This window comes from Vulpes vulpes, chromosome 5 (genome assembly GCF_048418805.1).
Source record: "Vulpes vulpes isolate BD-2025 chromosome 5, VulVul3, whole genome shotgun sequence".
Lineage (NCBI taxonomy): Eukaryota > Metazoa > Chordata > Mammalia > Carnivora > Canidae > Vulpes > Vulpes vulpes.
Window position 1 is genome coordinate 118,010,552 of NC_132784.1, and position 27,843 is coordinate 118,038,394.

General features: G+C 37.2%; 1 protein-coding gene across 9 annotated transcripts in view; it reads left to right on the forward strand.

Moving 5' to 3' along the window:
- Window positions 1–27,843, forward strand: part of PCLO (piccolo presynaptic cytomatrix protein) — a 383,872-nt gene that overhangs the window by 2,289 nt on the left and 353,740 nt on the right. For all 9 annotated transcript variants that reach the window (XR_012001830.1, XM_072759800.1, XM_072759802.1 and 6 more), the window contains exons 2-3: window positions 3,815–5,369; window positions 26,432–27,832. Coding sequence is in view for 8 of the 9 variants with exons in the window: in XM_072759800.1 (XP_072615901.1) it covers window positions 3,815–5,369; window positions 26,432–27,832 (2,956 nt within the window). In the remaining variant the exon portion in view is untranslated. The remainder of the gene's footprint in view (window positions 1–3,814; window positions 5,370–26,431; window positions 27,833–27,843) is intronic.

Genomic DNA, 27,843 nt, shown 5'->3' on the forward strand with positions numbered 1-27,843 from the left:
GGTTAACTGTGTCAATTAGACGTGGTATTTTGTTTTTAAATAAGGGTTGAGAGCCCAGAGAACTAGGTTCTTATCCTATTAATTTTAACAGACTCATGACAAATTATGTATGCTTCTCAGCCGTAGGTGCCTCAGTTTCCTTGCCTCCAAATATGGCACATGACACCTGTCTTACCTATATTGTAGAATCATTGAGAGGATTAGTTGGAAATTGGCAGGGATGTTTTTCTTTGAATTCTAATAGGAAGAACTATAAATATCAAGAGTAGTAATCTCAGTATCAGCAGTGAATGGCATTGGCAATGATGGCTCCAGACAAATTGTATGTTGAATTCTTCACCATTAGATACATCAAAATAACTCATACCTTTTTTTTTTTTTTTTTTAACATATGGAAAAGTCAGTGCAATGTAGTGAGACTCCCACTTCCCTTCCCACCTCCACCTGGAGTCTGGATACCAGATGTCTGTGACTAACTAGTTATAACCTTGGATGAAGCTCTTAGTGTTTTAAAGCCCTAGTAACCTCTGCATTATAAAAATGAATAGCTATTTCCCAAGTTGCTTATATTTCTAGTATCAAAAAATTTTATGTGACTCAGCACTCTTAAGTGTCATTGCCTGTTGTGCTCCATTAAAAAATTTTTTTTAGCTTTCCAACTGCTTTTACATTCTTCTATGTGAACACATTTGCCTCATTTGTAGCTGAAATGTTTTTTCTGCTAATCTGTAAAAGGCAAATTTTAATCAGGGGATGATAGTAGTCATGAAAAAGGAGGTTGTATAAAACGTGGGTTGTTACAAGCTAGAAGTTACAGGTTACAAACAAAATGCTTCTGGATTTTTGATTTATTGAAGACCCAGGGAAAGGAAATTTTATCACTTGTTCTACTCATTCTGTGTACAGCTATAGATATAAGAAGGACTATACTGAAAAATGCTTCTGACTCATAGAATATTTTATAGGAATTCTGACTGACTCCATTATTTTCTTCAGTATTCTTTTGGGCCTCTCCTACTGGTAGACAACTCCACAACTGTTTTTCTTCCTAGAGTAGCAGGCCAAGTCCAGGTTCTAAAATGGATGTAGAATGTTTCACTTATATCTCAGGACTGTGAAGAATTTGAAAAAAATTCAAGAAACATTAATCTAGCATAAAACAAAAACCTGTTTCTTTCTTTCTTTCATTCATTCATTCATTCATTCATTCATTCATTCATTGTTATTCATCCATTCATTCATCAAACACCAATGCTCCAGTTAACAGGTTTGGTTTTGGTGATGAAAAATAGATTCTCTATCTAGGAGATCACAGTCTAGTATTATAAGACACAGATTGCATTTTAGTCATTTTTCTTTTTAACAGAATGTTACTACACCAAACAAAAATTCATCAAAAGACCACAATTAGCTGAGACACCTTTATATTTTTTGTTCAGTATTAAGCCTATATATTCTTTTAGTTATTATCTATTTCTTGTATCCATATTTCCATGTTTAATAGCTAAAATTAGTTTAAATTGTAGGGGCATCTTTATAGCTGTATCAGTATTCTCACAGGGATTTTATTGTATAACATATTTGTAAGGAGGTACATGCAATTATAATTTCTGCTGTAAGCAGATTTAAATTTTGGTGTTGATACCACAAATATTTCATTTTCACAAAGCTTTTTTTTTTGTATAATTGTTGGATTATGTGAAACAACACAAAAATGATTAAGTTTAATGGTATTTTCAAGAAAGAATAACTTAGTTAAATTAAGAGTAGATTTTTTTTTTTTTTTGGTACTCTTTAAATATAGGTCTCTAGGACTCTACAAGGGAACCAGTTTAATAAGATACTTAAATGATTACTTATAAGATAGATACTTCTGAAATGCAGTTCCTGAGAATGTGCCCTTCACCGGAGTGGTAGATTTTATTAATTGAGTGTGGAACATTTTTAGAATAATGTGAAGATCTGTACGATGAAATTTTTGAAATCCATTTTAGGTTGTGTAGTATAGCTCGTCTATCTTTCTGTGGAAGGGAACACATAGAGTGGTCAGTAAAGAAACATTCAAAATTATTTTCCCCAAGTGGAAATATAGTATTAAAAGATACCTTAGAACCATTGGAATTAATTAGGGTAATAATTTTAGTTCCTTGTTTAAGTCATCTAAAGTTTTTGCAACTTTTTTCTAGGAGGAAATTGCCAAAGCTAAGAGTTCTTTTTTTCACCTTCTATTAGAATATCACTTTTTGCATATAATGGCTTTTATAGATTATTTTCTTTTGATTTTTTGCTATTTAGCATGGAGCCTGCTTCTCCCTCTGCCTATGTCTCTGCCTCTCTCTGTGTCTCTCATAAATAGATGAATAAAATCTTAAAAAAAAAGAAATTAAAAATTTATAATCTGGCCTATTAGCAGGTAAGTTTTCACAAAACAAATTGAAACCTGTAGAACTTTATTGTAATCATCTCATATTTTCAGTGATGCTGAATAACTTTCTCTTTTTAATTAAAAAATCTTTTACTAAAATTAAAAAGTTTCATATATCAAATGAAATATTTGTAATTTTATGTAATTCCAATACAGCCTATTCCTTTTGGTTGTGATTTAATCAGTAAAGAATGGCTTATTTAAAAAAAATTAATTTAAGTTTTGGTTAAAAGTATAAGAAATCAGCTATTTTAATTATTTAATCATAGTCATTTAAACGTGATCACGTTTCCAAAACTATTTTAAAAACCATCATGTATGTTTGTCTCTGCATTAAAAGAAATTTTGCATATTAGTTACAGTCTTAAGTCTTTGTCAATTTTATTATAAAATTACCAATAATCTCATAGTGGCAATAGTAAATGTTATAGAAAACATTCAATAAAGAGATTATTATGTTTTCTTCTTCTGAGAAAAGTAACAATACTTTCACAAATGAGGTCACAACCAGCTGTTGCTATCTGTATGCCAGGCTATATCTCAAGATTCTTTAAGTGTCTATCTGTATTTTGCATAGAGATCTCACATTAAGAATTAGCTATTGGGAAAATAATTAAATGACAACAGTTTTCTTCTAGAAGAAATATGGAATTGTTTCTCAAAAATTTCTAATTAAAGTAGGACTTCTCATTTTAAAAAGTTTAATAAGGATAATATTTGAGGGATATTATCTTTTTGGAGTAACAGGATAAAATTGAATAGATTATCAACTTTCTCAGAGTCCCTGGAAATGTATCAAGTAACCTCCTTTACTAAAACCTTCCATGATGTCATGTGTGCCTCATATGAGTAATGTAACTTCTTGTAATCAAGTAAAACAAATGAAAACAATTGCAACATGCTCCCACCTTTTAAAATGAATAGTTTTAATTCTTGGTGCTGTTAGTATTTGGAAGAATAATATTCTTCAAACTTGAATGTACTAGAACGTAGCCCTGCACTGATTTATTGAGTTAATATATTTAATTAGGTTTTAAGAATGGCCAGATTCTATTAAGTGTAAATGAAAACTATTATAAGTAATGTCTAACTAGATATCTTAATTTTTTGTCACTTATAGTAGCAAGTATTGATTTTTTTTCCCTTTCGTTTACGTTGTCGAAAATCTCTACCCATGTCAAGAAAGTAACAAACACTTAACACATTTAATGATCACTTATAAAAAAAAAAAAAAAAATAATGATCACTTATAGGATGCTGCAAAAATGTGTTCTAGGTATATTTATACCTGCATAATTTTGAGGCCCTAAGAAAGCAACGGCTCATTGATATTACTTTGAGTTGAGATATTTTCCATTATTTTTACTTCTTTTTGTTTCACTCTTCCAGGAAGCAAGAATTGGATAGTAGTCATCCTCCAAAGCAACCAGGAAAACCGCCAGACCCTGGACGTTCACCTCAGCCTGGTCTCAGTAAGAGTAGAACCACAGACGCTTTGAGGTCAGAGCAGAAGTCACCTGGACGGAGTCCTTCCACTATTAGCTTGAGAGAATCAAAGTCCCGAACTGATCTGAAGGAAGAGCACAAGTCTAGTATGATGCCTGGCTTCCTCTCAGAGGTTAACCCTTTAAGTGCTGTCTCCTCTGTTGTAAATAAATTCAACCCTTTTGATTTGATATCAGACTCTGATGCATCCCAGGAAGAAACTGCCAAGAAACAAAAAATAGCTCAGAAAGAACAAGGAAAACCTGAAGGAATCACAAAGCCTCCATCACAACCGTCACCTAAGCCAGGTCCTAAGCAGCAAGGACCTGTGAGGATCCCACCACAGCAGGATGGCTCTCCCAAATCAGTAACTTCTCAGCAGCCAGAAAAAATGAAATCACAACCTCCAGGGACAGGAAAGCCAATTCAGGGGCTTACCCAGGCACCTCAGACAGACCAGGCACAATTGCCACCTCAAAGAGATGCAACCAGGCCTCAGACTAAACAGTCAGACACTGTGAGGGGAGAATCCATTAAACCCTCAGTGCAAAGCCCATCCAAACCACCTATTCAGCAAGCAAGTCCTGGAAAACCTCCAGCCCAGCAATCTGGACCTGAAAAAGTTGCCACACCACACCCTGGGCCTGCAAAGCCCTCAGCTCAACAGCCAGGGACAGCAAAGCCCCCAGCCCAGCCACCAGGGACAACAAAGGCTGCTCCTCAGCAGCCTGGGCCAAAGTCTCCAGCTCAGCTTGTTGGGCCTGCAAAGCCTCAAGCTCAACACACTGGGTCAGAGAAACTTCCATCTCAGCAGCCAGGGCCCGCAAAGCCCCCAACCCAGCAGCCAGGGCCATCAAAATCCCCAGCTCACCAACCTGGGCCACAGTCTCTGGCTCAGCCACCTGGGTCTACAAAGACTCCATCTCAGCAGGTTGGTCCAACAAAGTCTCTGGCTCAGCAGCCTGGGCCAGGAAAAATGCCAGCTCAGTCTTCTGGCCCAGCAAAACCCCCTCATCAGGCTGGCCCGGCAAAGCCCCCTCCTCATCAGGCTGGCCCGGCAAAGCCCCCTCCTCAACAGCCTGGCCCAGCAAAGCCCCCTCCTCAACAGCCTGGCCCGACAAAGCCCCCTCCTCAACAGCCTGGCTCTGCAAAGCCTTCACCTCAGCAGTCTGGTCCAGCAAAACCCCCTCCTCAACAGCCTGGCCCAGCAAAGCCTTCAGCTCAGCAATCTACAAAGCCAATAAGCCAAACAGGAGCTGGGAAACCTCTGCAGCCATCATCATCTCCATCTGCAGCACAGACTCCAGTACAAGGCCTCCCTAAAACCATCTGTCCTCTTTGCAATACCACTGAACTTCTGTTGCATGTTCCAGAAAAGGCCAATTTTAACACATGCACTGAGTGTCAAACCACTGTATGTAGCCTCTGTGGTTTTAATCCCAATCCTCACTTAACGGAGGTGAGTACATTTATTCATTGTGTTCATGCTCTTAATTGATATTGTCTTGCACAAATGATGCTTAGTTTATCACTGGTTTCATAGGATGACATTGTTTTCCTCTCATCCTTTCCTTCCTCCTTCTCTGCTAATTGTAAATTTAAAGGATTATTAAATATTTTCTTTAATAATAAGCCCAAAATATTCCTGCAATTTTTGATAAGTTTGGCCTATAAAGTAAAAATCGGTTTAAAGATACTGAGCATTTTTATTTGTTGCACTCTGTCCCGTACAACCCAAATTAATAGTGTAATATGCAGTGATATTTATTGTTTAGTAAGCAGTGTTATTAGTTTAAAGTTCATATTCCTGCCTACCAAACTTAAGGTACTCTTAACTGCGATCATACCTGTAATGGGAGGGAAAAACAGACAATATTTTCACATTATAAATACAATTTTAACACAAAATTGAATACACTTTTCCAAACTGTATATCCTCTTTCCCTGCCAGCAATTTTGATACATACTGTGAAGGCATGCTTCACTCTTTAGTTGAGAGTCATTAATAACAGACTAAGTTAGTTCATAAAGTGAAGAAGTGATGAGAGCAGGTTCACCATTGGTGGGTGTCTTCTCAGAAGACCACAATTTATTTCTTCAAGTCTTTGGGTAAACCTTCCTGACCTATCAAAGCATAAAGGGGCCACTAGTGACACAGATGAGCTCAACACTGTTTACTCTAAGGATAGAAAATTAATCCTCAAGAAGTCAGTTAATGTTAACCCAGCACGTAAAGGCACTACATTAAACAAAAAGATATATATTTTAATAGGTAGAGATTTGGGGACATTCAGGGAGAAGAGGCAAAAAACCCAAAACAGCACAAAACTCAGAAATTCTCTGAAGTTAAGAAATAATTATAGTGAAGATGAGATAATATAAGTGAGAATAGAGAGGCTAGAAGAATACATTTTTAAAAGAAATCTGGTGGCTTCTACGCAGTGAGAAGGCACGGAAATCACTTTGTCTGCAGGACAGCTGTTGGTAGGCTATGTGTGTATTATGTCTGTGAAAGCCCAGGAAGGAACTGACAGCAGGCGATGAAGAATTATGTGATTTAAATATCCCTGAGAGAGGAGACTTGTGTACCCTTGTTATAAATGAAATCTATTTTATGATAATAACAGCATTGATGATTATTGATAGCTGTTATATTAGCTGGGATACTTACTCTGATGAGGGATTAAAATGATGTAAATTAAAAATGTGTTAACTTCTGCTTGTTTTCTGAAGTATCATTTACTGTTCTTATCCAAAAGTCCTATTAAGTACTCAGATAAGTCATCTTTAATATAACATTGCAATTAATAAGAACATGCTGCATTCAAATCGTAGCAGACATTGGATTATAAGTAATTTGTGTATGTAGTTGTAGTGTTTAAAATTTTGGTGAAGATATGTTTCTGCTTGTACTATATGACATTGACAGGAATGTATGGTCATAATGACTTCCAACAATAGGTCATTTCATGAAATGCCATTTTTTTTGGCAATCTATAAAGCAGAAGCATGCAGTCAGACTTTGAAGCCACATATATCATTAGAATACCTGTTATATGGAAAATATTTTAATACATGTTTGGAAGAATATAAAGATAATTAAAACATAATGCTAATCTTAACATCAAAGTGTATGAAGTGAGAATACATGCACAAGGCACCACGATATGTGGTCAAATGATAAGAGTTATGAGAGAGATGGATTAACGCTCTGGACTTCAGAATAGGAAGTGTCCTTCCAGTGGGTGAGATTAAGAAAAGCTTCATGGAGAAAAAGGCATGTGAGTTATTTTGAGCTAAGGATGGACAGTGTTTGAACAGGTGAAGGGCATGGAAAGGGGTGATGATTTGGTCTAAGACCTAGAGCCAGGAAAATGTAAGGTGTATTAAAGGAATCTGTGGTAAATCTAGGTTGGCTGAAGTGGTGGAGGAAAGAAAGATAGATAATGAGATTGGAGAGGAGTCGAAGTCAGATTTTGGCCTCCTGCATTTAGCAGGTTGCGGTGAACATTCTGCTTTATGAAACTTATTTAATGTAGTCGTACCTTTAGTTCCTCATTCATTTTGCAAGTTTATATCAAATGCCTGTTGTGAAGCCCACATTGAATGCTCTGAGAGAACCAAGAATTCATTGGATGTGGAGCCTTTCTTCCAGGAAATAAAATAGGGGAAACAAAAATTGTATATGAGAAAGAAAAAAAGTATATATATGAAAAAGTAACTTTTACAGGGCTTTACAGTTGACATAGTTCTTTCCTACTTGTTTTATCAAAATTAAATTTCCAAATAATTTCATGGGCATATATTCTGTTTTCTCTACTATAATAATTAGAAAACTAGTGTTCAGGTGGTTACCATGGTTACTTTACCTCTTAGGATCATCCTGATAGTAAATAATCAAGAATTCACCCTAAAACTCCTGATTCCAAATCTGTTTACTTTTGGTAGCAACAGAGATAAAATGCTGTGAGGTCAAAGAAAGAACACATCACTATCACTGATGGGAGGTGCATGGGCATCATGACTATCTTCATGAAAAGAAAAGGATTTGGGCTGGAAATGATGAAGCATAATAGGAATTTGGACACTTACAGAAGGAGTTGGGAGTGTGGGGGCAGGTCTGTCTCACTAGTCAATTAAAGGAAAGCATTTCCATTACTGATGAGATGAGCTTGAGCAAGTCATTTAAACTTTCTGTGGCACGGACACCAATTGAAGTTTGAATATAATAATGTATTCTCTGCCAAAAGCATTGTATTATTAGGAAGATTCTCTGAACATTTGCATGAGAAGGTATTATTAAGTTTATTAGGTGCTTTTTTAAGTTGCAATATAATGCAACCTGGATAAGATTTAACTTCTAAAGCTTGACCTCAGCTTGTTTTTTTATATAGGTACACTATCGTAAGCTGTTGGGTTCTAAGGGAGCAATCAGGAGCCATTTGATTTATAGTATTTTTTTTTAATTTATAGTATTAATAGTAACATTACTTTTATTTTTTTCTCCCACAAGTAAAAATGTCATCTGAGTTGTAATTCTAAACTCTAGGAAGGCACCTTCCCTAATCCTGTCCACCAAATGGCCAGTTCCTCATTCCTGAATTAACAGGGGGTCAGATTGGGAAGTGAGACCTGTGGATTGAGGCTGAAAGCTTCTGGTTGAAGGGAGAAGATGGATGAAATTTTGGGAATAATTGCCACTGTATGTCCATGAGGAAGTAAACTTCTTGCATCTTCTGAAGAGGATATAACACACTCTGGGTCAGATTGTCTTCAAATATTCGGATTGAGTAAGCAGTTTTTCTCTGCAGGACAGGGATAGACGCAGGATGTTCTTGAGTGCTTTAATTTACATGGATTTATTACTTGTAAGTTTGATATTTATGTGTAACTCAATACTATTACTTTTGTAGTTTACGGGTTATATAGAATATTCTCTTGTATCAGTTCCTTTTTTTTTTTTTTTTTTTTTTACAATTTTATTTGTTTATTCATGAGTGACCCAGAGAGAGAGAGAGGCAGAGACACAGGCAGAGGGAGAAGCAGGCTCCATGCAGGGAGCCCGATGCGGGACTCGATCCCAGGTCTCCAGGATCACGCCCTGGGCCGAAGGCTGGCGCTAAACAGCAGAGCCACCCAGGGATCCCCTCTTGTATCAGTTCTTGACAAGATTAGAATTTCTCTGATACTTTTTGTTCAGAATTATGACTATATTTGCCTAAGAATATTCTGGCTCTTAAATGATACCAGTCTAGCGATGAAGGATTGGAGAGGTATCATCATTCAGACACAAGTTTTAGGGAAGGGGATTTTTACTTCCTTAACTAAATTTGTCAGCTTTCTCCTACCCCTGCCACACACACACACACACACACACACACACACACACCCTCACACCCTTGGACAACTCAGATATCTGTGTGAAGAGGATGGTATTTAAATCGTCCACTCTGCTGGCTGACAAGATGTGCACTGCTCCAAATAAACCTTAAGAATCTACTGGCTCCAAGCCTAGACTTTTGGTGCCAAGAGGAGTTTATAGCTATCTCTTTTTGCCAGTCCATTAACAGAATAAATCTCAACAATGCAGCTCTCTCTTTGGGCTTGCTTTCCGACACAGACACTGAACAGTTGCTTTCTAAATAGCAACAACAGCATTTTTTGTTGTTTTTGTTGTTGATTTACTTTCTCTCTTTTGATGTATAGCCTGGGACAAATACAGGGAGAGATTTAAAGACTTGTCCCTAATCTGAGAATTCTCAAATTTTGTAATATATGAAGTGACTTCATCATTCTTCAGAATGCTGATAATGAACCAAATATTAATAATGAAAGTGGATTTAAGGTGCTTTGTGGGTTTTTTTTTTTTTTGGTCATATTATTTTTGGTATTGATGGCCCATATGTTAATCAGTTTCTTGGCTGATACAAAATATTTTATTTAACAAAAACATGGCCATATTTTAGGGGCTAAAAAACCCCAAAAAACAAACCCACCTAAACTTGAATATAAACACTCTCACTTATTAAAAAAACAAAATCAAAAATGAAATTCCTCAGGTAGGCAACATGACTTAACTGGGCACCACTTAGGTGGATAAGCCTGCTACATCTTCCATTTCTGGTGAGAGAAACCAAGGGGGAAAATCTGTTAAGAAAAACTGGTGAGAAAGAAAGTAGAGCTGTGCCCAGTGTCAGGGTGCTAGAACCTATAGAGAAAGAAAACCGGTAAGACCTTCCTGATGGTGGAGTAGCTGGAGGAATGTTTAGAAGAGAGAATATTCTCTTGCTTCCTGATGCAGCGCAAAGGTCTTGCACCTCTAATTCTAAGCAAAGACTGCAACATAGTTCCTCTTAAAAAGGAAGACTGGGCACAGTAAGTTCACCTCTTCTTTCTAAAAATCCCACTTCTTAAAAGATTGAAAATATAGTGGTTCCAGAAAATGGTAAGAGACCACCAATAGTATAAGTTGGCATGTTGCATTCCTAGAAGATAGAAAAATGGGAAAAAGATGACAGAAAAAGACCCAAGGAAACTGCTGTACAAATGGCTTCCTTGGGGGATCTCTGTGAGCTCTAAGCTAGGAATGAACAAATCCAGAAAGCAGTCATGGGTTGTGGGTAGTGATCAAACTACAGATTAAAGAACTGCAGTAGGAATCAGTACAACTAGTTGACTATTTTCTAATCTCCAATGGGAAGATGGTGGGTGGGGAGAGGCTTGATTTTTCTTTCCCTCTAGCCAAAGCCAAAGCATTCTCCAGGTGACAGGATGAGCTGCCTACTGGCCCCTCATGAGAAAACTAGGGCCTTTGGAAGAGGATTAGAAGTAATGCCCTTCTCACACGAGAGAGTGATTGAAAGGAGAAAACAATACATTGCTCAACCATGTGTCAACTTCACTGATCTCTTACTGTCCTGGAAAGCTGTCCTGAACTTGGACACTGACCCTCTGCCATCCCATCTCTCATTCAAAGGAGAGGACTAATGGGGAAGCAGAATGTCTACAAACACAGAAGAACCTTTGTTGATTATCTAGTAAGTTATGGAGACATTCACCATAAATGACTGGTTTGAGAGACACACTTGACATTTTAAGCAATAATACCACATGAAGGATGCAGGTGACCTACTGAAAAATAAAACAACAACAAAAACACCTGACCTAATAGGAAAGAACTCATTCAGGGAATATAAAGAACTTACAAAAATTTTTCTTATTCTTGAGAAATATTGAAAAGGATATTTCATAAGTAATTACCATATTCAAATTTCAGTGGGTCTGCTTGATGGTCAGGAAAAGACCCAGGATTTTTCCATACTAAGAACTAAATTAAATAAAAAAAATTACTCAACTACTTACTGTATTTCAGACACTATTCTAGACTCTGGGCATATAAGAATGAACAAAGTAGACAGAAATTCTCCCCTTGTGGAATGTGTAGTCTATTAAGAGGGACAAATATATAGTGTGATAGCTGGTAATAAATGTTATGGAGAGAAATGATGTAGCAGAAGGTCAGAGCATGGATCATGAGGGGAGGGGATCATTTGGTAGGTTTTCCTCCCATTGAGGGATTAGGGTCTGGGAATTATGGATAACTTGAGAATCTGGAATGTTTACTGGTGACTACAGATCTAATTTGTATATATAGTCCTAAATAAAGCTTGCGTTTGGGAGTGGTTAAGGAAGAAAAGGATGAGAATGCACCCAGAAATGTGTAAAATTCTGAGATTTTCTTCTTTTCTACTTTCTTTGGTGATGTGGAGGCTGAGAAAGGGGCATTTTATCTCCTATTTTAGTATATGTGCTGCCAAAGTGAGCACAAGGGGATTTTATCTTCTATATGGGAGCTCTTTCTGGATACCTGCCCATGGAGTTGTAGACATTTCAGGGAGGTAGTTATTTATAACTCTGGGAGCTCTGGGAGCTCTGGGGATCTAAAAGAAATATTAAAAATAATGAAGAGTATACCTAAGAGCTCTAGTTAGGAGCTCCAGAAAGAAAGAATCAAGATGATAGAGATAAGCTCTAGAAAAACATTTCTCTGAAGTAAAGAAAGATTGAAGTCTTCAGATTGTACATGCCTACCACTGACCATGCAAGATGAATCAAATAACTGATAGGTACATCCTGAGGAAATACCAGATTTCCAAAGATGAGAAGAAAACCTAAAAGACTTCAACAGAGAAACATGGTACCATCTACGAAAAGATGAGAAATCAAACAGCTACCATACTCATTATCAACACAGAAGACGGTAGTTAGGGAGTGATTTCTTTAAATTTCCAGATATGATGATAAGATGAATTTTGTACCTAGACAAGATATCAGGAGAGAGTATGAGGGCAGCTTAAGAATGTTCTAACAGGTGAAAGAATTCATACAAGGTATCACCTCTCTATCTATAGGTATATGTGTATATATATTTTATTGCATGTTAAGATATATGCATTAAATATTTCTTGGCTATGGCCTAAAGTAGTGGTAATGTAAGGTGGTCTTGAAACATTGTAGCTTTTATAGTAAGCTGAAAAAATGTAATATTTTAAATTTATAAATTGAAACTTGATACTATACTGGCAACCTCTAGGAAAATTCAAAGCAAAACTTCACACTGGTTGATTGAGGAAAGTAAGGCTTGGTGGTAGAGAAGATTTTACCTTTAATGTACCGTTTTTTTTTTTTTTTTTTTTTTAATGTACCGTTTTGTACCATTTTTTTTTAAGCTTGTAAATTTATGTTATAATTAACATTTAAGTAATTAAAAAATTCTTCATCAGGTGATTGAACATTTTTTTTCTTTTGGTTGAACAGTTTTGTGATAGAATGAATAAAGGACTAAGATTCTTGATTTTTATACCTTTAGCCTTGGCATTCTACTTTTTGACATGATGGGAATTTTTGGTTTTAAAAAACAATGATGATTTGAAATGCCTTTATGCCTATGATGACAAATTTGATTAGTTTTTCTTTTAAAAGATTTTATTTATTCGAGAGAGAGAGAGAGAGAGGCAGAGACACAGACAGAGGGAGAAGCAGGCTCCATGCAGGGAGCCCAATATGGGACTTGATCCCAAGACTCCAGGATCACGCCCTGAGCCGAAGGCAGACGCTCAACTGCTTAGCCACCCAGGCATCCCTAATTTGGTTAGTTTTAATACGTCCTTTGTCACTATCATGTGTGCTTTAACTGACAGTTTTTATATGAATCCAGTGAAGAGAAATAGAGTCCCTTGATTCTAAATATAATGTTCTTATAGTCCAAAGATAAAGGACTTTTTTTTCCAGATTATTCTCTGATAATCCATATGATATCATTAATAATATTTAAATAAGAATACCCCGACTGTAACAAAATTAATTTATTTTCACTTAAAATAGTTTTCTGATGAATTTGAAGGAATAGAAATACTCATTTAAAAAAATCTTACTTAAATATGTTTAGAAACACCACATTTATTTAGCTTTCATTTTCGACAAGATCCAGTTTGCAACATTTTTCTCATGACTTGGATGTTCCCTGTGTAACATATTGAGCAATATTGAGTAGGAGAGGTATAAAGCCAGTGTTCTTGGACCTTCGTTACTTCGTTATTTTATATGTTTCTGAACATATAAAATATATGTTCTCTATGTATTAGCTTAGTCATTAGAACCAGAGCTTTTTTTTTTTTTTTCACTTTCAGCTTTTAAATGACTACATGTTTCAGGTGACTTTCTCCATATCCAACTTTTAAAATATCTACTAAGGCTGTTCATATTATTGCAACCAGTATGATGATGTAGCTGGGTAAGAACAGATGTTCTGCTGTGAAAGCAGATACCTGCACCTAAACAAAATCATTTACTGGATCAGTAAACTCAATACAGTGATGAGTTAACTTGCTCATTGTTCACATCTCTTGAGAAAACGTCTAACATTCACTCCTATTCCATATCTTAATTAGCGTAGATAAAAGTAAGCTTTTACTTACAGATATGTCAAAGATAATACATTAAAGACAAAAATGTAAATAATCTATTAGAACTATAATTCTTTTCCTTAAAAATGCCAATATCAAGTTCATCAATAAGGCATCAGATCTAGGGTGTATACTCTTGCTGATATTCCTATGAATTTACTTTGAAGTAGTTCTAGTTACCTTTGATAAGGAAGCAACTACTTTTCTACAAGTGTTTCTTGCCTTTTTTCTTCAGTAGAAGAGATTGATCTTTGGTCACAGAAAGGAGAGATCTGAGTTTGAACACTATGCATTTCAGACTGCACTAAGGCCCTCTATATTCATTTTGTCATTTCATTCTCTTTTATGAGGTGGTATCCACATTTTAAAGATGAGTAAAGAAAAAAAAAAACGAGTAAAGAGAGTAAGGAAATAAAAATTCATGTTGTAAAGCAATTTGAAATCTCTGATGTTTCTTTATAAGTTAATCATCAGATGGCCCTTTGGAAAAGTGGAAATAATGTGGGATTTTATTTTTTTTTAAATTAATTTTTATTGGTGTTCAATTTACCAACATACAGAAAAACACCCAGTGCTCATCCCGTCAAGTGTCCGCCTCAGTGCCCGTCACCCATTCCCCTCCAACACCCGCCCTCCTCCCCTTCCACCACCCCTAGTTCGTTTCCCAGAGTTAGGAGTCTTTATGTTCTGTCTCCCTTCCTGATATTTCCCAACATTTCTTTTCCCTTCCTTTATATTCCCTTTCACTATTATTTATATTCCCCAAATGAATGAGAACATACACTGCTTGTCCTTCTCCGATTGACTTATTTCACTCAGCATAATACCCTCCAGTTCCATCCACGTTGAAGCAAATGGTGGGTATTTGTCGTTTCTAATTGCTGAGTAATATTCCATTGTATACATAAACCACATCTTCTTTATCCATTCATCTTTCGATGGACACCGAGGCTCCTTCCACAGTTTGGCTATTGTGGCCATTGCTGCTAGAAACATCGGGGTGCAGGTGTCCCTGCGTTTCATTGCATCTGAATCTTTGGGGTAAATCCCCAACAGTGCAATTGCTGGGTCGTAGGGCAGGCCTATTTTTAACTCTTTGAGGAACCTCCACACAGTTTTCCAGAGTGGCTGCACCAGTTCACATTCCCACCAACAGTGTAAGAGGGTTCCCTTTTCTCCGCATCCTCTCCAACATTTGTTGTTTCCTGCCTTGTTAATTTTCCCCATTCTCACTGGTGTGAGGTGGTATCTCATTGTGGTTTTGATTTGTATTTCCCTGATGGCAAGTGATGCAGAGCATTTTCTCATGTGCATGTTGGCCATGTCCATGTCTTCCTCTGTGAGATTTCTCTTCATGTCTTTTGCCCATTTCATGATTGGATTGTTTGTTTCTTTGGTGTTGAGTTTATTAAGTTCTTTATAGATTTTGGAAACTAGCCCTTTATCTGATATGTCATTTGCAAATCTCTTCTCCCATTCTGTAGGTTGTCTTTTAGTTTTGTTGACTGTATCCTTTGCTGTGCAAAAGCTTCTTATCTTGACGAAGTCCCAATAGTTCATTTTTGCTTTTGTTTCTTTTGCCTTTGTGGATGTATCTTGCAAGAAGTTACTGTGGCCGAGTTCAAAAAGGGTGTTGCCTGTGTTCTCTTCTATGATTTTGATGGACTCTTGTCTCACATTTAGATCTCTCATCCATTTTGAGTTTATCTTTGTGTATGGTGAAAGAGAGTGGTCCAGTTTCATTCTTCTGCATGTGGATGTCCAATTTTCCCAACACCATTTATTGAAGAGACTGTCTTTCTTCCAATGGATAGTCTTTCCTCCTTTATCGAATATTAGATGACCATACATTTCAGGGTCCACTTCTGGGTTCTCTATTCTGTTCCATTGATCTATGTGTCTGTTTTTGTGCCAGTACCACACTGTCTTGATGACCACAGCTTTGTAGTACAACCTGAAATCTGGCATTGTGATGCCCCCAGCTATGGTTTTCTTTTTTAAAATTCCCCTGGCTATTCGGGGTCTTTTCTGATTCCTAATGTGGGATTTTAGATTAGGAAATGTGGATATGAACCCTAGCTCAGCTACTTACTTGTGATTTGGTCTGATTGCTCTATTTTTCTTCCTTTTTTTTAAAAAATATTTTTTTATTTTTTTCACTTGTTTTTATTGAAGTTTGATTTGCCAAATATAGTATACCACCCATTGCTCATCCCATCAAGTGCCCCCCCCTTAGTGCCTGTCACCCCGTTACCCCAACCCCATGCCCACCTCCCCTTCAACTACCCTTTTTTCGTTTCCCAGAGTTAGGAATCTCTCATGGTTTGTCTCCCTCTCTGATTTTTCCCACTCAGTTCCCCTCCTTTCCTTTATAATCCCTTTCACAATTTCTTTTGAGATCACTCTATTTTTCTAAATATTCAGTTTTCTTATTTATGATATAAAACTATTCATAAAGTAAAAATCATATTTGGCAGTGGTAGTGCTTTGAAATTGAAAGTAGTAGATAAACATTACTTTTCATCTTTATAAAAATTATGATAGGCAAGTAGGGATAGTGCCATCATTGCTAATTCCATTTGTCAATGAGAAAACTGAAATTAGGGACTTTAGGTGACTCCAGGTCACAAAATTACTGAGCAATGAGTCTCATATAGGATACTAGATCTGCTGACTCCAAATTTAGCATCTTTTTTTAAAAATGGGAGATCATGTTTTTAAATAGGCCATTTCTTAAATTTTTAGGTTCAAGAAAGTGTGTGTGTGTGTGTTTATAAATTTCACATATTCCTAAATTTAAAAAAAATTAACTTTCTTGGCAAGACTTTAGTTTTGAAATTTAGTGTAAATAAAACGAAGGTCCAAGAACACTGGCTTTATACCTTTCCTACTCAATATTGCTCAAACAAGAATGTTATGTTGCTGGGTTCTTTTTTGTTCCTTAGGAAAACTCTGAACTTCTACTCTGAGCTAGCCACTCTGTTAGATTTTGAAAATACAGATGATGAAGTTGATAACTTTGTTCACTGTCAGGAATAGAACTCAGAGTCGAAAAGGAGAGAGAATAATTTAGCAAATGAAGATGAGATCTTGTTTGTAAAACAGAATATAATAAAATTTATGTAGATGAGATCTGGTCTTCTCTGAATATAAAACAATAAGCCACGTTGTCTTTTTTTTCTCCAATTAAAAATAAAGATTTAAAAAATTGATTATAAAACATTGTGATAGAAATACAGCATTTCTGTCATTTGTTCAGTAAAGTCATATTTTTCAGTAAAATTCATGGAGCAACTGTTAGGAGCAGATTTCTACTTACATAAAACAAAAGAAGTGAGTGGCAGGCTTTATTATGTGAACATGTGATTGGGAATTCTGTGATTATAAAAGTTGGGAAAAATTTTAATGTGTAGATTTATATGTTTTTAAACTTGACAGGAAGGATTAAAAAATGATTGGAAGGAAATAAATGGTAATGAAAAATGTGGATAGGATCTATGAAAAAAATGGAAAGTAATGTAAAGGTGATTAAGTATAATTTTAAAATCCGATTTGCCTTACAGACATTCTTGAAAATGTGCATATGTATAACTGTAAAATATGAGTAAATTATAAGTGGCTTCCATTCATAGAAAGCTACAAGAAGCTAAAATCCTTATGAAATTTTGTTGTTTGTACACAAGGTTTAATATACTTAAAGCATTTCATATATATTTTTAAAAAGTATTTTTTTCCTTTCCAACTCAACATATAGGTGATTATCTTAATTCCAGTGAGCATCTGATTGAAATAAAAATTCATAGCTTCCAGCATATGTAATGAGTTCATAAAGTTTAGGTGACCTTTGTTTTTTACTAATGGATTTATTTTTTTAACTTTTAAATGAAATAAGAGGGCAATTCAGTAAGCTATTTGCAAACACAGCCTAATTGGAACTATTAGATCACAGGCTACAAGACTATGTGACAGCTCAAGGTGTGTGTTAATCATTCAAGGTATAAAAGTTGGAATTTGCCATATGAGAGGCAGTTCAGAAGTGTTAATGCATAGCGTATGTAAATTCAGGTTACTGATTTGTGATCCTTCTCTCTTTGTATGGCTGTACTAGAGTACAAATATATTTTCATGTCTGTTTATTTGCAGTAATTATTTTTTAAAGTTTTGCTTTGATGAAAGCAGTTTTCTGGTTTTGGACTGCCTTGACAAATATCAAACTATGGTTTTATCATTTGATCCTATTTTTTGAGGATTTACACATGTTATTGCTAGTACTTGGTGAATATTATTATGCTTTAAGAAGGAAAAAGTTTGTGTTTAGTGTACATTTTATGAGGTTTGTTAATGGTTGGTGAATTATGCTGCAGAAATTATAATCCGCACACTTTAAGAGAGGACATATCCATCCAACTTCTGGGTGGATTGTTTTAAATGAAATTGTTGTACCAAGTTGCTAAGCATGTCATCACAGTTCTGAGGAATGCTAATGTCCTGTTTTTAGCCAAAATAAATTGTGCATTAATATGCATAGCTAAAGATGTCAACCACAGTGAGCCATCTGTAGCCAAACTGAGTAACTGCCTCTGTGGAGGAGGTCATGTGGCTTGTGCAATCCTTGAAGAGCAGAACACATAATCTGTTTACAAGTGATAGCTTGGTTTCCTCTTTATAATAGGATATATTATGTTATTATATAATGTATGTTATATGATTATATTTTCTATGGCATTCAAAATAATGTAAAATATGAATAGCATATTCAGTAAATATTTGAAGATAATTTGATGAAAAATAGGGGAAAAGCTGAGAATAATTCATGAGAAGTGGTCACTTCTTTTGAGTCCATGTGAGGAGAGGAGGGAAGAAGAAATCATTGGAAAAAATACGAAGCACTAAGTACTGTGGTTCAGACTATGGTAGGAAGAGTTGAGAAAGGGCAGACCTTGGAATATTAAGTGGTAAAGGAGAAAATTCAATGTGCATCCTAAAGATGGGTAGCATTCAGGTAAATAGAGGAGGAACGCACATTGGGCTGTGTGTCATGACCAATGTGAGGGAGAATGAGGATACTGCCATGATGGAGTAAATGGTACAGGTTGATGTCACGGTCTTCAGAAAAGTTTACTTGTTATGCTTTCAGAAGTTAAGAACCCACCAGGTTCTGGGACACCTGGATGGCTCAGTGGTTGAGTGTCTGCCTTCGGCTCAGGTTGTGATCCCAGGGTCCGGGATCGAGTCCCGCATCGGGCTGCCTCTGCCTGCATCTCTGCCTCTCTTTCTATGTGTCTATCATGAATAAATAAATAAATCTTTTTTTTTTTTTTTTTTTAAAGAACCCACCAAGTTTTATTGTATAGGGACAGGATGAAAGCATGACTGAAGAAAATCTATTTAACAGCTAATGTGAATGGTATGAACACCAGCAAATATAAATTCTTAATATTGTGTTATTCTTTTAATGTTCCATTATTCCAAGCACTATGCTATGTTGAGCAGAGATTCCATTTTAAATCTTTTCAAAAAATATTTATTCATGAGAGACAGGAGAGAGGCAGAGACATAGGCAGAGGGAGAAGCAGGCTCCCTGTGGGGGCCTGATGCGGGCCTCGATCCCAGGACCCGGGGATCACGACCTGAGCTGAAGGCAGACGCTCAACCCCTGAGCCACCCAAGCATCTCTCCATTATAAATCTTATGTAAATTTTGTATTTAAAATTTCCAGTTTGGAGTACATTGAATAGTGGATGTTAGTCATTAGGCCTTCTGGACTTTTTTTGGGAGAAATTTCCATTCTGTTCTGAAGCTAAATAGATTAATAACAGTTCTGAGCAAGAACATACTTTAATTCTAGAACCCTAACATTTGCCAACTCACCTCAATGCTTAGATGTATTGAGTTATCTTAAATTATTACTGAAGACACTGATTAGTAGAAACCAATCAAAAGTTTGAACAACTGTTTTTGAAAGTGGCAACATTAATTAAACTCTCTATGTGAAGTTCACAATAAGTGGTACCTCTTGAAACATCTAAATAACATATTTATGATTATCCCTCAAAATCCTTAGCTAATGAGTTTGTCTTACTATATATCATAGTTCTGATAAATAAGAAAGGTTCAACAAAGTGGAACCCAGAGGATCGGATAAGCAGGGAAGTGTGCGATAGTAATTATATTACAGGTCTGCATTAGAATACACAGTGACCTCAGAAGGATCAAAAGTCCTGGCTGACTAGTCTCTTACCCCTTTTATGTAGCATATTAAATTAGAATAGTGAATGAACAACTTTATGTATTTCTTTTGCTCCTTTCCAAAGAACTTATTTAATTAGAGTAGTTCATTAAAACAATTGTGTCTCCAAAACTTGAATTCCATTTATGCACTTTTTGTAAGTAAGACTATGAGTGGGGAAAACAAAAGATAACTATTTTTCCTTTTCTTATATCAACTCAAGAATTTAGGAATAGGTGAAGCATGACATTTTTCTAATATAGTTGGATTCTTTCATTTCAATGTTTATATATAGAAGATAAGACTTCTTCCTGGACACATTGATATAGTTGTGGGCTTACCTGGTGTTGTTTCTTGCATTTTGCCCATCATTTATCAGGTGGATGCGGATGATTATAGTGTAATGTTAGGGAATAAGTGCTAGTTATTTTTTTAAGTTTTTTTTTTTATTTATTTGAGGGAGACAGCATGTGTGTGCATGAGGGAAAGAGTATATGAGTGGAGGTGGGGGGGGGGTACACAGCTGCACAGGGAGCCTAATGTGGGGCTAGATCTTAAGACCCTGGGATCATGGGATCCCTGGGTGGCGCAGCGGTTTGGCGCCTGCCTTTGGCCCAGGGCGCGATCCTGGAGACCCGGGATCGAATCCCACATCAGGCTCCCGGTGCATGGAGCCTGCTTCTCCCTCCGCCTGTGTCTCTGCCTCTCTCTCTCTCTCTGTGACTATCATAAATAAATAAAAAATTAAAAAAAAATTAAAAAAAAAAAAAAAAAAAAAAAAAGACCCTGGGATCATGACCTGAGCCAAAGGCAGATGCTTAACTGATTGAGCTACCCAGGTGCCGTAAAAAGTGCTAGTTATGACCCAGGCACTCTAATAAGTGCACTTATAACAGATGCCCCAATTAAGTGCTAGTTATGGGAGGTTGTTTATGAAATATTGGTGGAAGGCTTCTGTGAATCAGCCTTGTCCTTGGATATCGTTTGACTCCTGTGGCATGATGAAGAAATGATAAGGGCTAAAATCTAAGATCCTTGTTCATGGTAAGGGTAGAATGAAGACCCAATCATGTAGAAATAGGAGAACCAAGTGTATAATAGACATAGATACCAAATGGAACTGGCAGCGAGTGTCTGAGGCAGTGATGGTAATAAATTCAGGTTCATTTCTCCTCAGAAATAAGTGTTTAATTTTGGAAGTGAAATGAGGCAGTAATTGCCTCTAGGCAGGGAAAATATGTCTGTTTAGCAGGTATGGTGATTATGAGAGACTCAATTTGACTCAAAATGAGGAGAGGTTGTCCATCGCCAGGGGCATAGGGTTCTAGGGAGAATGGCATGCAACCAGAAAATGAAGGGAGAAATATGTCCTACAAACTGTGTAAACAATGGCAATTAGTAGAGTAAACACAGGAAGGCTGTAGCTTGAAGAGCACAAACATTTTGAGTTAATTTATTTAATCTAAACCAGCTCAAAAACTGTGGGCATGTCACACTTAAAGGATTAGTTAGACCCCAGGGTGTCAGTGAAAAGACTACTACCAGTAAGCCCTCACCATCTTTTGGGGGATATAGACCCGCTTCCATCATGGAAGCGGGTTGCATTGTATATTTCAAAATTATATATTTTGAAGTTCTTGCAAAAGATTAACTTCATTTCACAATTCTGGGAGAGGCATAGTTAAAGGTATGAAAGAAAGGTATGAGAGGAAGTAGTTGGAGTCCACCCCTTCTGTGGTTGGTTGTTTGACACAGTTACCCTTTTGTGAGGGTGTAAAGTATCTGGACAAGTGAGGGACTTTGGCTTTGGAAATGTGAAAAGATGAATGGGAAACTACCTTTCACAAGCATACAGACACCCTTGTGGAGTCACTGAGAATGCAGTGAAAATACCACAGCATTTCTGACTCCGATGACTGAGAAGGAGAAGGCACTGTTACTGCCTACCCGTTAGATGCCTGCGCGGAATTGTGGAAGGCACGGCCCACGGTAAAGTACAAGGTGGTTCCTGATGTTGGGGCGGCTTGTGGATTCTCATTTTCTCAGTGTATGGGAAGTTTGCTTTTGTTTTTATTTTCCCACTTGAATCAGGGAATTGGAAATGCTTCTGTTTTCAGTGCTAGATTGTTAAGCACTGAGAAAAAATCATTTCTAGTTTCAGCGGATTTGGCCAGTAGAATTAAATATAAAGGAGGCTCTTTCTAAAAATTCCTAAGAGGATAAAAAGCTTTTCATATTGTGATTGCTACAGTGATTTTAACCTGTGTTCTAGCAGGGAGGAGGAACATTGAGGGATCAAAATGTCTTTTATGTGTTGTTTATCAAAATGAAGAAAATGTGGTCATTAAAAGGACAAAAGATGGAGCAGTGGAGTTTGTTCAAAAAAGAATGAAGAGAAAAGCAGGATTCTCCTCTATGAGGAGGCAGTGACTTGTGATATCCACCTCTTCCTAACTCTCCCTTGTGTCTTTATGTGGAAACAAGAGTCATATATATTTATAAACCACAAGGAGACATTGGATTTTGGAACAAAGGCAGTACAGAATGTGTTTCCCAGTGTTAGTGTAAATCATGCATTTGATATGCTGTGGTAGCGTTCTAATTTTACAGTGTTGAGAGTGCAGTGAAAGCCTAACAGCTAGCTACGCATGAAGCTCCAAAGTTCACATTGCAGAGAGACTTACAGTTTTACTGAGAAAACCAAATGAATCCAAGGAAGTATTCAGGGGGGAGCATGGAAGGAAGTTTCCTAGCAGGAAGAAAGGAAAAAAGTAGTCACCACAGTAGCATCAGATTCTTACTATGTATCTGTAATAACCTTGAAGCTGTATGTTAACTTGTTTCTTGTCTGACTTCTCTACTATGATGTAGTCTCCAGGAGGATGGAGATTTATCTCTTTTATTCAGTGCTATGTGCCAAGTAGAAGTTGTTCTATAAATACTTGAATAAAGAAATGAATAGGTTGGCTCGGGTCCCTGGGTGGCTCAGTCTCTTAAGTGTTAGACTCTTGATTTCAGCTCAGGTCATGACCTCAGAGTCATGAAATTGAGCTCTGCATCCGCTCTGTGCTCAGTGGGGAGTCTGCTTAAGATTCTCTCTCTCCCTCTCCCTTTACCTCTCCCTTCCACATGCACGCTCTCTTTCTCTAAAATAAATAAAACCTTAAAAAAAAAAAAAAGAAATGAGCAGGTGGGGGTGCTTGGCTGCTCAGTCAGCAGAGCATGAGATTTGATCTTGAGTTGTGAGTTCAAGCCCCATGTTGGGTGTAGAGCTTACTTAAAAAGAAAAATGAAAAAGAAATAGGTGAATGAATTTTACATCTGTTTTGGTTTTGTCAAACCAAAATCTTTTGTCAAAAAGATTAAAAGCAATTAACTATAATGTATGTAGGTCACTAACCTTAGGAGTTTATGATTTAATGTGGTTAATGTAGATGCACATCTCACAATGTTTTATAGGAAAAAAAATCAGTGACAGAGCCTAGGTAAAGAATTATGTTTTTAATTATATTTTCTTTTGTCTGACTGCATGATTATGAGCTATTATGGTACCATTTAAGGCTGTGGAAAAAGACAAATGAGAAAAAATGAACAGTAGAACAGCAGAAGTTACATTGACAGGAGGGGAGATGATTGAGTAGGTAGTTGGAGACTTATGGAGGAATTTCTGTTCCTTAAGAAGCAGGTAAAGTGGAGTGAAAGGTTCCATCTTACTTTTTGTCACGGTGCTTGCATAAGTAGCATATGCTTGTGTTTTGGGATTCAAATATTTATATGTACAAAAATTTATTTTGTGAATGCTTTAAGCATACAGAAAAGTAAAGATAAGAATATTAAAAGTGCATAGATACTCAGACCTTATACTGGAAAGAAATGTAATGAACACCCAAGTACTTTCCACCCATTACATTTTTTTTTAATTTGTTTTTATTGAAGTTTGATTTCCCAACATATAGCGTAACACCCAGGGCTCATCCCATCAAATACACCCTCAGTGCCCATCACCCAGTCACCCTATCCCCCTGTCCACCTCCCCTTCCACTACCCTTTGTTTCCCAGAGTTAGGAGTCTCTCATGGTTTGTCTCCCTCTCTGATATTTCCCACTCATTTTCTCTCCTTTGCCCTATAATCCCTTTCACTAGTTCTTATATTTCCCATATGAGTGAAACCATATGATGATTGTCCTTCCCCGATTGACTTACTTCACTCAGCATCACGCCCTCCAGTTCCTTCCACGTCGAAGCAAATGGTGGGGATTCGTCGTTTCTGAGGGCTGAGGAATATCCCAGTGTATACATAGACCACATCTTCTCTATCTGCTCATCTGTCGATGGGCACCGAGGCTCCTCCCACAGTTTGGCTGTTGTGGACATTGCTGCTGTGAACATCGGGGGTGCAGGTGTCCCGGTGTTTCACTGCATCTGTATCTTTGGGGTAAATCCCCAGCAGTGCAATTGCTGGGTAGTTGGGTAGCTCTATTTTTAATGTTTCACATTTTTAAGCAGAAATACATCTTGTTAGAGTTGACCATCTCTTTAACTTTCTCCAAACAAAAGTTTGCTTTCCATGATATTGCAAAATAAGCCGTTTTACACCAGTGCATGAGTTTAAATGATTCAGTGCGCTATTTTATTTTATTTTATTTATTTTATTTTTTAAAACAACTTTTTATTTTTATTTTTTATTTATGATAGGCACACAGTGAGAGAGAGAGGCAGAGACACAGGCAGAGGGAGAAGCAGGCTCCAAGCACCGGGAGCCCAACATGGGATTCGATCCCGGGTCTCCAGGATCGCGCCTGGGCCAAAGGCAGGTGCTAAACCACTGCGCCACCCAAGGATCCCCACTTTTTTATTTTAAAGCCATTTTAATGGTTAAGAAAAAGATTCAGTAAGGTTTTTATTTTTTCTTACCAAAAGGGTTTAACAATATAAACTGTTAAATGGCAGAAGTTTTTAAGGGTTTAGGAAAGGTTAATTCAGTTCTTTTCAGAAGGAAATTGTTTGCAAGTAAGGAGCATGTTTTTTGCCAGCCTAACACTTCATACTTTTGTACCATGGAAAACTGTTCTCATACCTCTGTTCCACATATTTCGTTTTTCGCTATACAGACTTCTGTACATAGAACCTCTGTGCTAAACTGGTATCATTGTTACTTTGAGGGGAGAATTCATGTAGAATTTGACATTCTAAATTACTTTGGAAATATTGAAAATTTTTTATAATTGTATATTATTTTGGAATTAAAAAGGTAAATGTTAAACATAGATACTTTTAAATTATGTTCTCAAAAAAATAAATTATGTTCTCAAGTATCAAATTCAGCATCTTCTTTTTATAATTGATGCAGTATGAAACGAGTAGAGGCATTTAATTCTATACCTATGTTTATATATGTGATATATATCTCACATCTATACATATCTCACCAGCTGAATAAGTGTACTGTTTACTTATATTGCTCTTTCTAGTATATCCATAAAATTATAAGGAAGAATTTTTCCTCTGTTAAATCATGGTATTATTTATGATAATTTGAAGACGTGCCCTTTTTTTTTTTTTTTAAATTTTCTTAACATAGAATGTTCTCTTTCTTACCCAGTGTGGTTAACAATTTTTGCTTTAGCACATTTGATTATGTTGCCTCGGAGGGGAAAGTAATGCTCTGCTAATTTAAGAAATTTAGCAATGTGTTAAAAATTTAACAGGCATATACTAGGTTGTATACCTAAAAACTATTTATGAACCATCAATAGAGAAAATATCTAATGAAACTAATTTATGGAATTAATATGTTATAGCTCATCTTTTTAATGATACAATGTTTCCTATTTATGGGGGTACAAACTTTCAGTAAATCAAAGGCAAAGAATAACAACACTAGAAAAAAAATACAAATATGTTTATTTTTACTTTTTTATTTTCCTTAAAATATAGAGTGCTTATTAAGTCTCTGAATTTCAGTAATTATATTTAAGTGTCATTAACATAAAATTTTTGATACAAATTAAGGAAAATAAGTTGATCTATTAAAATATAGATGATGAGAGCAGCCCAGGTGGCTCAGTGGTTTAGCGCCGTCTTCAGGCCAAGGCGGAGACCTGGGATCGAGTCCCACATCGGGCTCCCTGCATGGAGCCTGCTTCTCCCTCTGCCTGTGTCTCTGCTCTCTCTCTCTGTGTCTCTCATGAATAAGTAAATAAAATCTTTAAAAAAATATAGATAGATGATGAGTAACATAGTTTCAAATGATACCATGTTTTTAAAAATGTTTTTGTGTCATTACATTGTTACTGTCTCTGACCATTATTTCATAATTATTTCTAGATAAAAGAGTGGCTCTGTTTAAACTGTCAGATGAAAAGAGCTCTAGGAGGAGATCTGGCTCCAGGTCCATCATCACCTCAGCCCAAACCGAAGACTGCCCCTGTTACTCCTGCATCAGCTGTGAGTAAACCATCCCCACAGCCACAGCAGAGTTCTCCAAAGAAGGATCCTATACCCAAACCGGATATCTCAAAGGCACCTGAGTCTAAGAAGCCCCCACCCCTAGTGAAACAACCAACCATTCATGGTTCTCCCCCACTTGCGGCCAAGCACCCTCCTGTGGCAGAGTCCTCATCCAAGCCAGCCCCTCCCAAAGAGCCTTCGGTCCCATTGGAGCAGGCCAAGGTTTCCACGGCTGAGGATAAACCAAAGCAGCCCAAGACGGTAAAACCAGCCACAGACGTGTCTTCAGCATCAATAGCAGCAAAGCCTGATACTCCAAGCTCTAGAGTGCAGTCAGAGGATCAAGAGATAACAGCCCCTCCTCTCAAAACAGACGCTGCCAAACCGTCGCAGAGTTTTCCACCAACAGGAGAAAAAGTCACCCCAGTCGATTCTAAAGTCATACCCCGACCTGCATCAGATTCAAAAATTACTTCACATCCTGGGCCTAGTTCAGAGAGCAAAAGTCAAAAACAAGTGGATCCTGTTCAAAAGAGGGAAGAACCCAAGAAAGCACAAACCAAAATGAGTCCTAAGCCAGATGCCAAGCCGATGCCAAAAGGGTCACCTCCACCCCCAGGCCCACGACCTACCACTGGCCAAACTGCCCCCACATCTCAGCAGCCCCCAAAGCCTCAGGAGCAGTCGAGACGCTTCAGTCTGAATCTGGGAAGTATTACAGATGCCCCCAAATCACAGCCCACGACGCCTCAAGAAACCGTGACTGGAAAACTCTTTGGGTTTGGAGCTTCCATCTTCAGCCAGGCATCAAATTTAATCTCCACAGCAGGCCAGCCTGGGGCCCAGTCTCAGAGTGGGCCTGGGGCCCCAGCAAAGCAAGGCCCTCCCCCTTCGCAGCCACCTCCTCAGGGGCCACCCAAATCCACGGGCCAGGTGCCCCCAGCGCCTGCAAAGGTTATACCTGTGAAAAAAGAAACAAAAGCTCCAGTAGCTGATAAATTAGAGCCCAAAGCTGAACAAGTTCCAACTGTAAAAAGAACAGAAACAGAAAAGAAGCCTCTGCCTGTCCAGGATAGCAAATCTTCAGCAGCTGAGCCTCAAAAGACTGTCCTTGCCCCCAAATTGGAGGAAGCCTCCAAACCAGAATCAACTTGTCCTCTCTGCAAAACTGAACTCAACATAGGTTCTAAGGATCCCCCTAACTTCAATACTTGCACTGAATGCAAGAATCAAGTGTGTAATCTCTGTGGATTTAACCCTACACCACACTTGACTCAGGTAAGCAATTT